Below are 15,884 nucleotides of genomic sequence, written 5' to 3' on the forward strand. Positions count from 1 at the left end.
GCAGTTTTGATATTTTCACCTGATCCCCAGCCTCAACACCTTTTTTGGGGGAGGGAGTTCCAGATTTCTATGTCAAGTGAGTTTGTTTTAGCTCAACTCAGCGTATAGAAAATACAAACCCACAGCCTAACAATGCCCCTAATTTGGGTTAATTTGCACTAAATTGTTAATCTTACCAGAGGACAGCTCGTTTGACAATGGAGAAATGTCACACCGTGCAGTAGGAGCTGTTCTTCTGAGATTTAACTGCACTCGTGGGACAGTGTGGAGGATGTTTTACTCTGCATCTAATCATGGCCTGGGAGTGCTGATTAATGAATCCACAAAATCCAAAGTATTCCATTCCCCAGCATTAACATTCCTCACAATATTTACACAACAAAAAAGCTAATTAATTTTCCAATTTCTCCAGCAGGAAGCATTTCAACAGCTTTTCAAGTTGGCCCTGCCGAGACTGGGAACTCGTTGTGCGTGGAATCACAGGCAGTAACTGTGCCAACCCACACAATGGCTTGGTGTATTGCAGCACCAATATCCCATACTTCGTGCTAGCAACTAGTGGTATCACTTTATCCAGCATCTTTAGAGATCTGGCCTAATCCAAGATTATGAGCCTGGTCAATCCGCTGATAATCTTGCCTCCTATGTTACGCACCTCAGGAACTCTGCTCTAGAACACTGCTGCCATTGCCTTGGAGATCGCCAAAGCCTTTGATACGGTTTGACACCATGCACTTCCAAACAAATCACCGTATGGCCGCTCACCAACACTACCTAATTTGCTATCTACTTTTCTTTGAAATCACTCGACCTGGCTCATCCTCGGAATCGTTTTCCACTAACTCAGAGTTCCCAGGGCTCTGATCTCTCTACAACTCTCTGTTCCTTCTCTGCCCCTCGGCCGACCCTAGCACTCTTTTGCTAATGATTCAAGTCTGCATTCCTCAGCCTCCTTCAAGCCATGAGCTCTCAAGGCACGATACCTCCATTCTTCTCCCAATACAACAACTGAATCACTACATCTTGATCTGCTCCATATCCTTCAATTGAAGTCAGGTTTCTCTCAATCCTTCAAAGATAGGTTTTTGGCTTTCAGTGGCACCACTGGGTGCTCAAATTTGTAACCGCAGATCGTGGTGCCAATTATTAGCAGGAAACGCCCAAGTAAAGCTCAGAATATCACTACACAATGTAGAAACATCTGCCTGGACATAGCCCAAATGAAAGTGGTTAGAAAGCCATCGAATGTCCCCCCACAAGTCCCGACTGCAACTTTTGGGAGTCCCTTCAAAATGAAGCATATAAACAACTCCTCCACTGCAACACCACAGACCTTGGTGCCAGAGTATCTGAAAGTGCATCCCCTGAGCCCAGAAATAACAGAACATAAATGCCGTTCCCAGCAAATGTAACTGCTCAACTCTCAGAGGGAGGTCAAATAGCCTCTTACAATACAGTCTGAGAAAGTATCTATCCCCCACCAACCATCTCACTATACTCCATACCATCACCTCTTCCCTGGGTTTCAGCCTACGTCAACACTCTTGATGGCCTAATACCCAGACTGGACAAAGACCAACACAGAGGTCCAGGCCTTGCAGCCATGACAACCCTTACAACCAAAACAGGCCCACAGCCATCTCAGATCACACGCTAGTCACCATCACCAACCTACCACCCCAACACTGATACCTAAATCCCACACTGATATTGGCCCAGAGCTCACCAGAGTGTACAAAAAGGTCCAGGGAAAGATCAGCTGGTCCATCTAGCCTGTCCCATCCAGATATGGTGCACCCTCACACACCATCAACCTAACCCCATCACACAATCTCCTGGGAGAGTCAAGGAGAAAAAAACAAGGAGGCTAATTTAGGAAAAGTACACTTGAAAATTCCTCACCAACCCCTGAAGAAAACGAAGCAAGCTCCAAGAAGCTGCAGCTACTGATAACACTCGTCACAGCTAACCCCCCGACCTTCCACATCTCAAGATGTCTTCCACTTATGGGAAATCATTATGCTCCCTTCGGAAGGCCTGCAGTGAATCTATGCTCCCTTAACGTCCTGGTAATGTTCCAGAGATCCATGACTTGTGACGAAAGTACTTCCTAATGTCCGAGGTAACTCTCTGCTTTCTTATGTTGTACTGATTCCACAGTCCTCTCCTCCCCATCCAGCTCAAATAACCTCTTCAACAGAAAAGAATCTATTCCCTTCATCATTTTAAAAACCTTAACAATTTCACCTCAAAGTCTGCACTGGCTAGTTAACAAGCCCCAGTTCCCTGAACCTACCCTGATAACGAAGACCTTTAAGACTAGGTTTCATTCTGGTGGCTCTCCTCTGGACCTTCTCTAGGGGCTTTGTTTACCCCACCACGTGAGGGGACCCAAGCTGCATCCATTCCAAGGCCCTGTATCAAGTATTGTCTTTCTAGTTTTATATTTAGCTGCCTTATCGATACACCCCAACATCATTTCACTTTCATATGGCCCCACGACACTGGTCGTGAACCTTCAAGGTTTCATGAACTACGGCCTCCAGGTCCCTCTCCTCTTCCATAGCCCTAAGTGAGTTGCCCTGCATGGTATACACATGCCTAGAATTATCCCGGCTCAAATACATCATGGTGCACTTATCCATAACTTGCTACTGAAGTACTTCCGAATGTCTAACCTAACTCTGCTTTCTTATGGTGCACTGTTTCATCAGTCCTCTCCTAACACCCATATTGAAGGACACATGCCCCATACAGGCTATTCACAGAACGTGCCTGTAAACTATTTGTTTCATCTCCATTCCGAACTCCTGCACACATCTTTGTGTGATAAATACAAAAGCAAAATACTGCGGATGCTGGAAATCTGAAATACAAACAGAAAATGCTGGAAATACTCAGCAGGTCAGGCAGCATCTGTGCAGAGAGAAACAGAGTTAACGGCCCAGAACTTGGTGTCGGGGGCTTGCCGCGCGTGCAAGCCCCCGATCTGCACTCACCCTGCGCGCTGACATCTGAAGCCCGGGCCTGCTTGCATTTCCTGTCACAGGCCCGGTTCAGATGTCAGCGCGCAGTGCTTACCTGATCCAGCGGCGTAGTTAGTGCGATGTGCCGGCTGGGATCAGGTGAGCACTGTACAACCAATCAGGGGAGCACTGTACAACCAATCAGGGGAGGGGAAGGTTCATTCATGAGCTTGAGAGTAAGAACTGTCAAACTCATGAAAACTACGGGGGCCCAAAACACTATTTAAACTTTAAATAAAAATATCCCAATCATTAAATTAAGTATAAATAAGTTTAAAAAAATAATTTAAACAATAATTTTTTTTTTTGAAAAAAATACATTTTTAATAAAAAGGGTCTAAAACTAAACTTACCTTATTGTAGATACTTTAAAATAATAAACCTGTGGGAAAAAAAATTCTAAATTACACTAAAACACCACTTACTTGTAAAAATAAATACTTGCGTGTGCTTTTTACAAGCGTAAAGACCGGAGGCCTTTAGACATGCGCAAATCCCCCAAAACGGAGGAAATCCAAGACGCACGCGCTGCCCCCTACAGCGCACGCGCTAGCCTCTTCACCTCTTGGGTTAGAGGAGAGGAAATGCCAGTTTTCAGCGCATGCGCTGTGCATGCTGAAAACCGGCATTTCCTCCGGCCAGACGCGTGAGTACCCCTTCCGTACTCACGCGTTTGGGGAGGAATTACTGCTCCAATGTTTCAGGTCGATGTAACAGGTGGATTGTTAAGGTGGAAGATTAAGATCTCTGTGTCCTCAGCGAAGTTAGAAATTGTTCCAGATGCCTTCCTCCAAATCACTGAAGATGGTAAAAAGCAGCAGACCCAACACAGATCTCTGTGGGATTTCACTCGAAAGAAAAAGTACTTGCATTTACATAGTGCCTTTCACGACCACGGGACATCCAAAGCGCTTTACAGCCCACTAAGTACTTTGAAAGCTTAGCCACTGTTTTAATGTAGAAAACGCTGTAATGTGGTAATGTCGAGACTAAACCCCATACAGAGTTGCTACCATTAATAACCACCCTCCCCCTATGCAAATACAACCAATTCACAATCCACCTTAAAATCTGCCTGCCAATCCCACAGAACACAAACTTACTGAACAGCCTTCTTGTGGCCCTGTCTCAAAGATTTTTTTGGAAATTGAGACACATAATATCTACCGGGCTACCATCATCCAATAACTTTGTGATCTCTTCAAAAAACTCAACCAAGTTGGCGAGACAGGGCCTTTATTTCCAAAAGTCATTTTAGGATTCCCTAATAACACCCGCTCATTCGAAATGACGGCACAGAGCATCTTTAATAACATCTTCTAGCAACTTGCCAATGACTCATGACAAACTAACTGGTCTCTTATTCCAGGTTTTAACTTGCTCCCCTTTTTAAATTATAGATACCACATAGTCCCCCTCCAGTCCGCAAGAACAATCCAAAACCTCAACAAGTTGTTAAATATATAAGCCAGTGGCTGGCATTAACACAACCCCCACTTCTTTCAGTATTCTAGGGTAAACACCATCAGGGCATGCGACCCAATCTGCTTTAAAATCCCTTTCCAGCCAAGACCATTTCTGCATTGACTTCCATGAATTGAATTTTAGCATTGTTGTATGGTGAACTGTAGTGCTGTACAATTTAATATTTTATTTTATATCTAACTCAGTTTCTAATCCAAGCTGTACTGCATGTAGAGACACCAAGAAAAGGCTGCAGCATCTCCCAGCAAGGGGAAAAGAGGAGGCTCACAACCAGTCCTCAGGTCTCCGTGATCTCTGCGTTCCTCCAATTCTGGCCTCTTGTTCATCCCCGATTTTAATCGCTCCACCATTGGCGGATATGCCTTCAGCTGCCTCGTCCCTCAGCTCTGGAATTTCCTCCCTAAACCTCTGCACCTCTCTCTCCTCCTTTAAGACGCTCCTTAAAACCTCTCTCACCTGTCCTAATGTCTCCCTATGTGGCTCGGTGACAGAGCCATCGCACCTGTAGAACAGCACCCAGCACGGGTCATTGGAGCGGAATGCCTCTTTGGTTTAAATTTCTTTAAACTTACCTCTGATGATCTTTCTTCACCAAGTGATCACCTTTCTTCGTCTGCGAGTCCTTTCTGATTGGATGCTTTGCCGATCTCGAAGTCATTTTATTTGTCTTTTGATCCATTTGATTCCAAGTTTGAGCGAAAAAAAAAAATGTCAACCTGAAGCATCAACCATCCTGGGATAAGATCTATGAAGTTTCTTTACAGCAATGCAAACTGAGTTGGCTGCCAATTCTCAGAAAAAGACCTCCGAGTTCATCTTGAAGTAGCCACAAAAACAATGTGGTCGACCACTACACAGTTCTCTAAGAATCTGTGTTGATGACGTCTCATTAGATTCATCAGGCGGTAGTTGTCAGGCTTCCTCAGGCAGTACTGTTTGGAGGGATGTAACAAAGGTATATATTTCAGAGAATTCAGTTGGGTAGTTTATTTCCTTAAATTTACTTGCTGCTGTGTCCTTCAGGTAACTGAATTCCCAATCAATGAAACTCACTGGGTGGACACCTGTAAAAAAAAAAGTTCAAACAAAATTATGCATGAATCCTTGGTTTCCCAACTCTAACTTGTTACAGTGCTTACTACGCTTGAAATTTTAAAGTTGCATCATCTTCATAGAAAAAACATTTGCAAACCTCTGGTTACAAACACAGGATGCAGTCTTGTGAATCTTGCTGAAACACATCACCCCGTCACATGCGTGTGAAATTACTGTGACAACGATGACCCACAGTTCTTCGGGCTCTGACCACACAAAAGGCATTGGCAAGAAGGCATCACCCCTTTAATAGTTTGGCCAAAAATATGCGTAACACTTTTTCATAAATTCACATTCTGATGTTGGTTTGTCAAGTCACATGGTACATAATTAAAAGACCAAAATACTGTTGAGAGCTAGGATGAGGGCTTCTCCATTAAATTTATATAAACAGAATATCAAATACACTTCGGCAAAGAAGGTCTCACCCATTGTCTCACACTGCCTTTCTCTTCAACACCTCGTGTAAGATCAACCCAGTTGAAGAACAATTACTTCAAATACAAATTCACAGTCTAATAAAATGGAACATTAATTACAAACTAGCCTTTGATCTATCAATTGATCCAAGTGTGACAGCAGAACTAACAAGCTCCACACATCAAACAAGGGCATTTTTTCCTGAAGATCAATGCCAAAGACATCAACATGTTACTTATTTTGAAGAAATTGATAGTTGAAATTTTCACAGAAACTGAGTTTTGACAGTTGTACTGGACGGAAATCTTAAAATACCTTCAAAAACCAATTACTAGACTAAATTTTATAGAAAAACAGGAACTTTAAAATCTGCAGCTTGACTCCCTCCATGGATCACTGTGTACATACACGATCCAGAGCAGTATTGGAGCAGACTGACAAAGGTCCCAGATTTGATCGCTGAGGGAGGAAGGGGGGCGACGGCGCAACGAGGGGTGGGCAACAAACGGGGGAGGTGGGGAAGTGACGGGGGGAGGGGGGTGACGGGGTGAGCGGCGGACCGGTGGGGCGGGTCAGCGGCGGACCGGTGGGGCGGCGGACCGGGGGGCCGGCGGACCGGCGGACCGGCGGGGCGGGGGAGCGGCGGACCGGCGGGGCGGGGGAGCGGCGGGGCGGGGGAGCGGCGGACCGGCGGGGGAGCGGCGGAGGAGCGGCGGACCGGCGGGGGAGCGGCGGACCGGCGGGGGAGCGGCGGACCGGCGGGGGAGCGGCGGACCGGCGGGGCGGCGGACCGGCGGGGCGGGGGACCGGCGGGGCGGGGGGAGCGGCGGACCGGCGGGGCGGCGGACCGGCGGGGCGGGGGGAGCGGCGGGGCGGGGGAGCGGCGGGCCGGCGGACCGGGGGAGCGGCGGGGCGGGGGAGCGGCGGGCCGGCGGGGCGGCGGACCGGGGGAGCGGCGGACCGGCGGAGCGGCGGACGGGGGGGGGGCGGGGGAGCGACAGACCGGGGGGGGGAGGGGGGGGCGACAGACCGGGGGGGGGAGGGGGGGGCGACAGACCGGGGGGGGAGGGGGGGCGACAGACCGGGGGGGGGAGGGGGGGCGACAGACCGGGGGGGGGAGGGGGGGCGACAGACCGGGGGGAGGGGGGGCGACAGACCGGGGGGGGGGGGGGAGGGGGGGGCGACAGACCGGGGGGGGGAGGGGGAGCGACAGACCGGGGGGGGAGGGGGAGCGACAGACCGGGGGGGGGGGGAGGGGGAGCGACAGACCGGGGGGGGGGGAGGGGGAGCGACAGACCGGGGGGGGGGAGGGGGAGCGACAGACCGGGGGGGGAGGGGGAGCGACAGACCGGGGGGGGGAGGGGGAGCGACAGACCGGGGGGGGGAGGGGGAGCGACAGACCGGGGGGGGGAGGGGGAGCGACAGACCGGGGGGGGAGGGGGGAGCGACAGACCGGGGGGGGGAGGGGGAGCGACAGACCGGGGGGGGGAGGGGGGAGCGACAGACCGGGGGGGGGAGGGGGGAGCGACAGACCGGGGGGAGGGAGGGGGAAGCGACAGACCGGGGGGGGGGAGGGGGGAGCGACAGACCGGGGGGGGGGGGGAGGGGGAGCGACAGACCGGGGGGGGGAGGGGGAGCGACAGACCGGGGGGGGAGGGGGAGCGACAGACCGGGGGGGGGGAGGGGGAGCGACAGACCGGGGGGGGGGAGGGGGAGCGACAGACCGGGGGGGGAGGGGGAGCGACAGACCGGGGGGGGGGAGGGGGAGCGACAGACCGGGGGGGGGAGGGGGAGCGACAGACCGGGGGGGAGGGGGAGCGACAGACGGGGGGAGGGGGAGCGACAGACGGGGGGGGGAGGGGGGAGCGACAGACGGGGGGGGGAGGGGGAGCGACAGACGGGGGGGGAGGGGGAGCGACAGACGGGGGGGGAGGGGGGAGCGACAGACGGGGGGGGAGGGGGGAGCGACAGACGGGGGGGAGGGGGAGCGACAGACGGGGGGGAGGGGGAGCGACAGACGGGGGAGTGACAGACGGGGGGGAGGGGGAGTGACAGACGGGGGGGAGGGGGGAGTGACAGACGGGGGGGAGGGGGGAGTGACAGACGGGGGAGTGACAGACGGGGGGGAGGGGGAGTGACAGACGGGGGGGGAGGGGGAGTGACAGACGGGGGGGAGGGGGAGTGACAGACGGGGGGGGAGGGGGAGTGACAGACGGGGGGAGGGGGAGTGACAGACGGGGGAGTGACAGACGGGGGGGAGGGGGAGTGACAGACGGGGGGGAGGGGGAGTGACAGACGGGGGGAGGGGAGCGACAGACGGGGGAGTGACAGACGGGGGGGAGGGGGAGTGACAGACGGGGGGGAGGGGGAGTGACAGACGGGGGGGAGGGGGAGCGACAGACGGGGAGTGACAGACGGGGGGGAGGGGGAGTGACAGACGGGGGGGAGGGGGAGTGACAGACGGGGGGAGGGGGAGTGACAGACGGGGGGGAGGGGGAGTGACAGACGGGGGGGAGGGGGAGTGACAGACGGGGGGGAGGGGGAGTGACAGACGGGGGGGGGAGTGACAGACGGGGGGGAGGGGGAGTGACAGACGGGGGGGAGGGGGAGTGACAGACGGGGGGGAGGGGGAGTGACAGACGGGGGGGAGGGGGAGTGACAGACGGGGGGGAGGGGGAGTGACAGACGGGGGGGAGGGGGAGTGACAGACGGGGGGGGGGAGGGGGGAGTGACAGACGGGGGGGGAGGGGGGGAGTGACAGACGGGGGGGGAGGGGGAGTGACAGACGGGGGGGGGGAGGGGGAGTGACAGACGGGGGGGGAGGGGGAGTGACAGACGGGGGGGGAGGGGGAGTGACAGACGGGGGGGGAGCGGTGTGACAGACGGGGGGGGGGGGGGAGTGACAGACGGGGGGGGGAGGGGGAGTGACAGAAGGGGGGGAGGGGGAGTGACAGACGGGGGGGGAGGGGGAGTGACAGACGGGGGGGGAGGGGGGAGTGACAGACGGGGGGAGGGGGAGTGACAGACGGGGGGAGGGGGAGTGACAGACGGGGGGAGGGGGAGTGACAGACGGGGGGGAGGGGGAGTGACAGACGGGGGGGGGAGGGGGAGTGACAGACGGGGGGGGGGGGGAGTGACAGACGGGGGGAGGGGGAGTGACAGACGGGGGGAGGGGGAGTGACAGACGGGGGGAGGGGGAGTGACAGACGGGGGGAGGGGGAGTGACAGACGGGGGGGGAGGGGGAGTGACAGACGGGGGGGAGGGGGAGTGACAGACGGGGGGGGGGGAGTGACAGACGGGGGGGGAGGGGGAGTGACAGACGGGGGGGAGGGGGGGGAGTGACAGACGGGGGGGGAGGGGGGAGTGACAGACGGGGGGGGAGGGGGAGTGACAGACGGGGGGGGGAGGGGGAGTGACAGACGGGGGGGGAGGGGGAGTGACAGACGGGGGGGGAGGGGGAGTGACAGACGGGGGGGGAGCGGAGTGACAGACGGGGGGGGGGGGGAGTGACAGACGGGGGGGGGAGGGGGAGTGACAGAAGGGGGGGGAGGGGGAGTGACAGACGGGGGGGGAGGGGGAGTGACAGACGGGGGGGGGAGGGGGAGTGACAGACGGGGGGGAGGGGGAGTGACAGACGGGGGGAGGGGGAGTGACAGACGGGGGGAGGGGGAGTGACAGACGGGGGGGAGGGGGAGTGACAGACGGGGGGGGGAGGGGGAGTGACAGACGGGGGGGGGGAGCGGGGGAGTGACAGACGGGGGGGGGGAGGGGGAGTGACAGACGGGGGGGAGGGGGAGTGACAGACGGGGGGAGGGGGAGTGACAGACGGGGGGGAGGGGGAGTGACAGACGGGGGGGAGGGGGAGTGACAGACGGGGGGGAGGGGGAGTGACAGACGGGGGGGGAGGGGGAGTGACAGACGGGGGGGAGGGGGAGTGACAGACGGGGGGGGAGGGGGAGTGACAGACGGGGGGGAGGGGGAGTGACAGACGGGGGGGAGGGGGGAGTGACAGACGGGGGGGGGAGGGGGGAGTGACAGACGGGGGGAGGGGGAGTGACAGACGGGGGGGAGGGGGAGTGACAGACGGGGGGGAGGGGGAGTGACAGACGGGGGGGAGGGGGAGTGACAGACGGGGGGGGAGGGGGGAGTGACAGACGGGGGGGGGGAGGGGGAGTGACAGACGGGGGGGGGGAGGGGGGAGTGACAGACGGGGGGGGGGAGGGGGAGTGACAGACCGGGGGGGGGAGGGGGAGTGACAGACGGGGGGGGAGGGGAGTGACAGACGGGGGGGGGAGGGGGAGTGACAGACGGGGGGGGAGGGGGAGTGACAGACGGGGGGGAGGGGGAGTGACAGACGGGGGGAGGGGGAGTGACAGACGGGGGGAGGGGGAGTGACAGACGGGGGGAGGGGGAGTGACAGACGGGGGGGAGGGGGGAGTGACAGACGGGGGGGAGGGGGAGTGACAGACGGGGGGGAGGGGGAGTGACAGACGGGGGGGAGGGGGAGTGACAGACGGGGGGAGGGGGAGTGACAGACGGGGGGGAGGGGGAGTGACAGACGGGGGGGAGGGGGAGTGACAGACGGGGGGGAGGGGGAGTGACAGACGGGGGGGAGGGGGAGTGACAGACGGGGGGGGGAGGGGGAGTGACAGACGGGGGGAGGGGGGACGGGGGAGTGACAGACCGGGGGAGGGGGGAGGGGGAGGGGAGTGACAGACGGGGGGGGGGGAGGGGGGAGTGACAGACGGGGGGGGGAGGGGGAGTGACAGACGGGGGGGGAGGGGGGAGTGACAGACGGGGGGGGAGGGGGAGTGACAGACGGGGGGGGAGGGGGGAGTGACAGACGGGGGGAGGGGGAGTGACAGACGGGGGGGAGGGGGGGAGTGACAGACGGGGGGGGGAGGGGGGAGTGACAGACGGGGGGGGAGGGGGAGTGACAGACGGGGGGGAGGGGGAGTGACAGACGGGGGGGGAGGGGGGAGTGACAGACGGGGGGGAGGGGGAGTGACAGACGGGGGGGAGGGGGAGTGACAGACGGGGGGGAGGGGGAGTGACAGACGGGGGGGAGGGGGAGTGACAGACGGGGGGGGAGGGGGAGTGACAGACGGGGGGGGAGGGGGAGTGACAGACGGGGGGGAGGGGGAGTGACAGACGGGGGGGAGGGGGAGTGACAGACGGGGGGGGAGGGGGAGTGACAGACGGGGGGGAGGGGGAGTGACAGACGGGGGGGGAGGGGGAGTGACAGACGGGGGGGAGGGGGAGTGACAGACGGGGGGGAGGGGGGAGTGACAGACGGGGGGGAGGGGGAGTGACAGACGGGGGGGGAGGGGGGAGTGACAGACGGGGGGGGAGGGGGAGTGACAGACGGGGGGGGAGGGGGAGTGACAGACGGGGGGGAGGGGGAGTGACAGACGGGGGGGGGAGGGGGAGTGACAGACGGGGGGGGAGGGGGAGTGACAGACGGGGGGGGAGGGGGAGTGACAGACGGGGGGGGAGGGGGAGTGACAGACGGGGGGGGAGGGGGAGTGACAGACGGGGGGGGGAGGGGGAGTGACAGACGGGGGGGGGGAGGGGGGGAGTGACAGACGGGGGGGAGGGGGAGTGACAGACGGGGGGGAGGGGGAGTGACAGACGGGGGGGGAGGGGGAGTGACAGACGGGGGGGGAGGGGGAGTGACAGACGGGGGGGGAGGGGGAGTGACAGACGGGGGGGGAGGGGGAGTGACAGACGGGGGGGGAGGGGGAGTGACAGACGGGGGGGGAGGGGGAGTGACAGACGGGGGGGGAGGGGGAGTGACAGACGGGGGGGGAGGGGGAGTGACAGACGGGGGGGGGAGGGGGAGTGACAGACGGGGGGGAGGGAGACGGGGAGGGAGTGACAGACGGGGGGGAGGGGGAGTGACAGACGGGGGGGGAGGGGGGAGTGACAGACGGGGGGGAGGGGGAGTGACAGACGGGGGGGGAGGGGGAGTGACAGACGGGGGGGGAGGGGGAGTGACAGACGGGGGGGAGGGGGGAGTGACAGACGGGGGGGGAGGGGGAGTGACAGACGGGGGGGGAGGGGGAGTGACAGACGGGGGGGAGGGGGAGTGACAGACGGGGGGGGAGGGGGAGTGACAGACGGGGGGGGGAGGGGGAGTGACAGACGGGGGGGGGAGGGGGAGTGACAGACGGGGGGGGAGGGGGGAGTGACAGACGGGGGGGGAGGGGGAGTGACAGACGGGGGGGGAGGGGGAGTGACAGACGGGGGGGGAGGGGGAGTGACAGACGGGGGGGGGAGGGGGGAGTGACAGACGGGGGGGGAGGGGGAGTGACAGACGGGGGGGGAGGGGGAGTGACAGACGGGGGGGGAGGGGGAGTGACAGACGGGGGGGGGAGGGGGAGTGACAGACGGGGGGGGAGGGGGAGTGACAGACGGGGGGGAGGGGGAGTGACAGACGGGGGGGAGGGGGAGTGACAGACGGGGGGGGAGGGGGAGTGACAGACGGGGGAGGGGAGTGACAGACGGGGGAGGGGAGTGACAGACGGGGGGGGAGGGGGAGTGACAGACGGGGGGGGAGGGGGAGTGACAGACGGGGGGGGGAGGGGGAGTGACAGACGGGGGGGGAGGGGGAGTGACAGACGGGGGGGGGAGGGGGGAGTGACAGACGGGGGGGGAGGGGGAGTGACAGACGGGGGGGGAGGGGGAGTGACAGACGGGGGGGAGGGGGAGTGACAGACGGGGGGGGGAGGGGGAGTGACAGACGGGGGGGGAGGGGGAGTGACAGACGGGGGGGAGGGGGGAGTGACAGACGGGGGGGGGGACGGGGGGAGTGACAGACGGGGGGGGGAGGGGGAGTGACAGACGGGGGGGGAGGGGGAGTGACAGACGGGGGGGAGGGGGAGTGACAGACGGGGGGGAGGGGGAGTGACAGACGGGGGGGGAGGGGGAGTGACAGACGGGGGGGGGAGGGGGGAGTGACAGACGGGGGGGGGAGGGGGAGTGACAGACGGGGGGGGAGGGGGAGTGACAGACGGGGGGAGGGGGAGTGACAGACGGGGGGGAGGGGGAGTGACAGACGGGGGGGGAGGGGGAGTGACAGACGGGGGGGAGGGGGAGTGACAGACGGGGGGGGAGGGGGAGTGACAGACGGGGGGGGAGGGGGAGTGACAGACGGGGGGGGAGGGGGAGTGACAGACGGGGGGGAGGGGGAGTGACAGACGGGGGGGGAGGGGGAGTGACAGACGGGGGGGGGAGGGGGAGTGACAGACGGGGGGGAGGGGGAGTGACAGACGGGGGGGGGAGGGGGAGTGACAGACGGGGGGAGGGGGAGTGACAGACGGGGGGGAGGGGGGAGTGACAGACGGGGGGGAGGGGGAGTGACAGACGGGGGGGAGGGGGAGTGACAGACGGGGGGGGAGGGGGAGTGACAGACGGGGGGGAGGGGGAGTGACAGACGGGGGGGAGGGGGAGTGACAGACGGGGGGGGAGGGGGAGTGACAGACGGGGGGGGAGGGGGAGTGACAGACGGGGGGGGGAGGGGGAGTGACAGACGGGGGGGGAGGGGGAGTGACAGACGGGGGGGGAGGGGGAGTGACAGACGGGGGGAGGGGAGTGACAGACGGGGGGGGAGGGGGGAGTGACAGACGGGGGGGGAGGGGGAGTGACAGACGGGGGGGGGAGGGGGAGTGACAGACGGGGGGGGGAGACGGGGGAGGGAGTGACAGACGGGGGGGGAGGGGGAGTGACAGACGGGGGGGGAGGGGGAGTGACAGACGGGGGGGGGAGGGGGAGTGACAGACGGGGGGGGGGAGGGGGAGTGACAGACGGGGGGGGAGGGGGAGTGACAGACGGGGGGGGAGGGGGAGTGACAGACGGGGGGGGGAGGGGAGTGACAGACGGGGGGGGAGGGGGAGTGACAGACGGGGGGGGAGGGGGAGTGACAGACGGGGGGGAGGGGGAGTGACAGACGGGGGGGGAGGGGGGAGTGACAGACGGGGGGGAGGGGGAGTGACAGACGGGGGGGGAGGGGGAGTGACAGACGGGGGGGGAGGGGGAGTGACAGACGGGGGGGGGAGGGGGGAGTGACAGACGGGGGGGAGGGGGAGTGACAGACGGGGGGGAGGGGGGAGTGACAGACGGGGGGGAGGGGGAGTGACAGACGGGGGGAGGGGGAGTGACAGACGGGGGGAGGGGGAGTGACAGACGGGGGGAGGGGGAGTGACAGACGGGGGGGGAGGGGGAGTGACAGACGGGGGGGAGGGGGAGTGACAGACGGGGGGAGGGGGAGTGACAGACGGGGGAGGGGGAGTGACAGACGGGGGGGAGGGGGAGTGACAGACGGGGGGGGAGGGGGAGTGACAGACGGGGGGGAGGGGGAGTGACAGACGGGGGGGGAGGGGGAGTGACAGACGGGGGGGGAGGGGGAGTGACAGACGGGGGGGGAGGGGGAGTGACAGACGGGGGGGGGAGGGGGAGTGACAGACGGGGGGGGGGAGGGGGAGTGACAGACGGGGGGGGGAGGGGGAGTGACAGACGGGGGGGGAGGGGGAGTGACAGACGGGGGGGGAGGGGGAGTGACAGACGGGGGGGGAGGGGGGAGTGACAGACGGGGGGGGAGGGGGAGTGACAGACGGGGGGGGAGGGGGAGTGACAGACGGGGGGGGGAGGGGGAGTGACAGACGGGGGGGGGAGGGGGAGTGACAGACGGGGGGGGAGGGGGAGTGACAGACGGGGGGGGGAGGGGGAGTGACAGACGGGGGGGGAGGGGGGAGTGACAGACGGGGGGGGAGGGGGAGTGACAGACGGGGGGAGGGGGAGTGACAGACGGGGGAGGGAGTGACAGACGGGGGAGGGGGAGTGACAGACGGGGGAGGGGAGTGACAGACGGGGAGGGGGAGTGACAGACGGGGGGAGGGGGAGTGACAGACGGGGGGGAGGGGGAGTGACAGACGGGGGAGGGGGAGTGACAGACGGGGGGGGGGGAGTGACAGACGGGGGGAGGGGAGTGACAGACGGGGGGAGGGGGAGTGACAGACGGGGGAGGGGGAGTGACAGACGGGGGGGGGAGTGACAGACGGGGGGGGGGAGTGACAGACGGGGGGGGAGTGACAGACGGGGGGGGGAGGGAGGACAGCGGGGGGGGGGGGAGTGACAGACGGGGGGGGGGAGTGACAGACGGGGGGGGAGGGGAGTGACAGACGGGGGGGGAGTGACAGACGGGGGGGGAGTGACAGACGGGGGGGAGGGGAGTGACAGACGGGGGGGGGGAGGGGGAGTGACAGACGGGGGAGGGGAGTGACAGACGGGGGAGGGGAGTGACAGACGGGGGGAGGGGGAGTGACAGACGGGGGGGAGGGGGAGTGACAGACGGGGGGGAGGGGGAGTGACAGACGGGGGGGGAGGGGGAGTGACAGACGGGGGGGGGAGGGGGAGTGACAGACGGGGGGGGAGGGGGAGTGACAGACGGGGGGGGAGGGGGAGTGACAGACGGGGGGGGGGAGGGGGAGTGACAGACGGGGGGGGGAGGGGGAGTGACAGACGGGGGGGGAGGGGGAGTGACAGACGGGGGGGGAGGGGGAGTGACAGACGGGGGGGAGGGGGAGTGACAGACGGGGGGGAGGGGGAGTGACAGACGGGGGGGGAGGGGGAGTGACAGACGGGGGGGGAGGGGGAGTGACAGACGGGGGGGAGGGGGAAGTGACAGACGGGGGGGAGGGGGAGTGACAGACGGGGGGGAGGGGGAGTGACAGACGGGGGGGAGGGGGAGTGACAGACGGGGGGAGGGGGAGTGACAGACGGGGGGGGAGGGAGGGAGAGTGACAGACGGGGGGGAGGGGGAGTGACAGACGGGGGGGAGGGGGAGTGACAGACGGGGG

At 62.8% G+C, this 15,884-nt stretch overlaps 1 protein-coding gene across 5 annotated transcripts in view; it reads right to left on the minus strand.

Moving 5' to 3' along the window:
* Positions 1-15,884, minus strand: part of sfi1 (SFI1 centrin binding protein) — a 166,049-nt gene that overhangs the window by 149,104 nt on the left and 1,061 nt on the right. For all 5 annotated transcript variants that reach the window (XM_085962021.1, XM_085962024.1, XM_085962020.1 and 2 more), the window contains exon 2: positions 5,084-5,575. In XM_085962021.1, the coding sequence (XP_085818147.1) occupies positions 5,084-5,190 (107 nt within the window). In that variant the 5' untranslated portion in view covers positions 5,191-5,575. The remainder of the gene's footprint in view (positions 1-5,083; positions 5,576-15,884) is intronic.

This window comes from Somniosus microcephalus, chromosome 19 (genome assembly GCF_052327205.1).
Source record: "Somniosus microcephalus isolate GS21.2 chromosome 19, FLI_Smic_1.0, whole genome shotgun sequence".
Taxonomy (NCBI): Eukaryota; Metazoa; Chordata; class Chondrichthyes; order Squaliformes; family Somniosidae; genus Somniosus; species Somniosus microcephalus.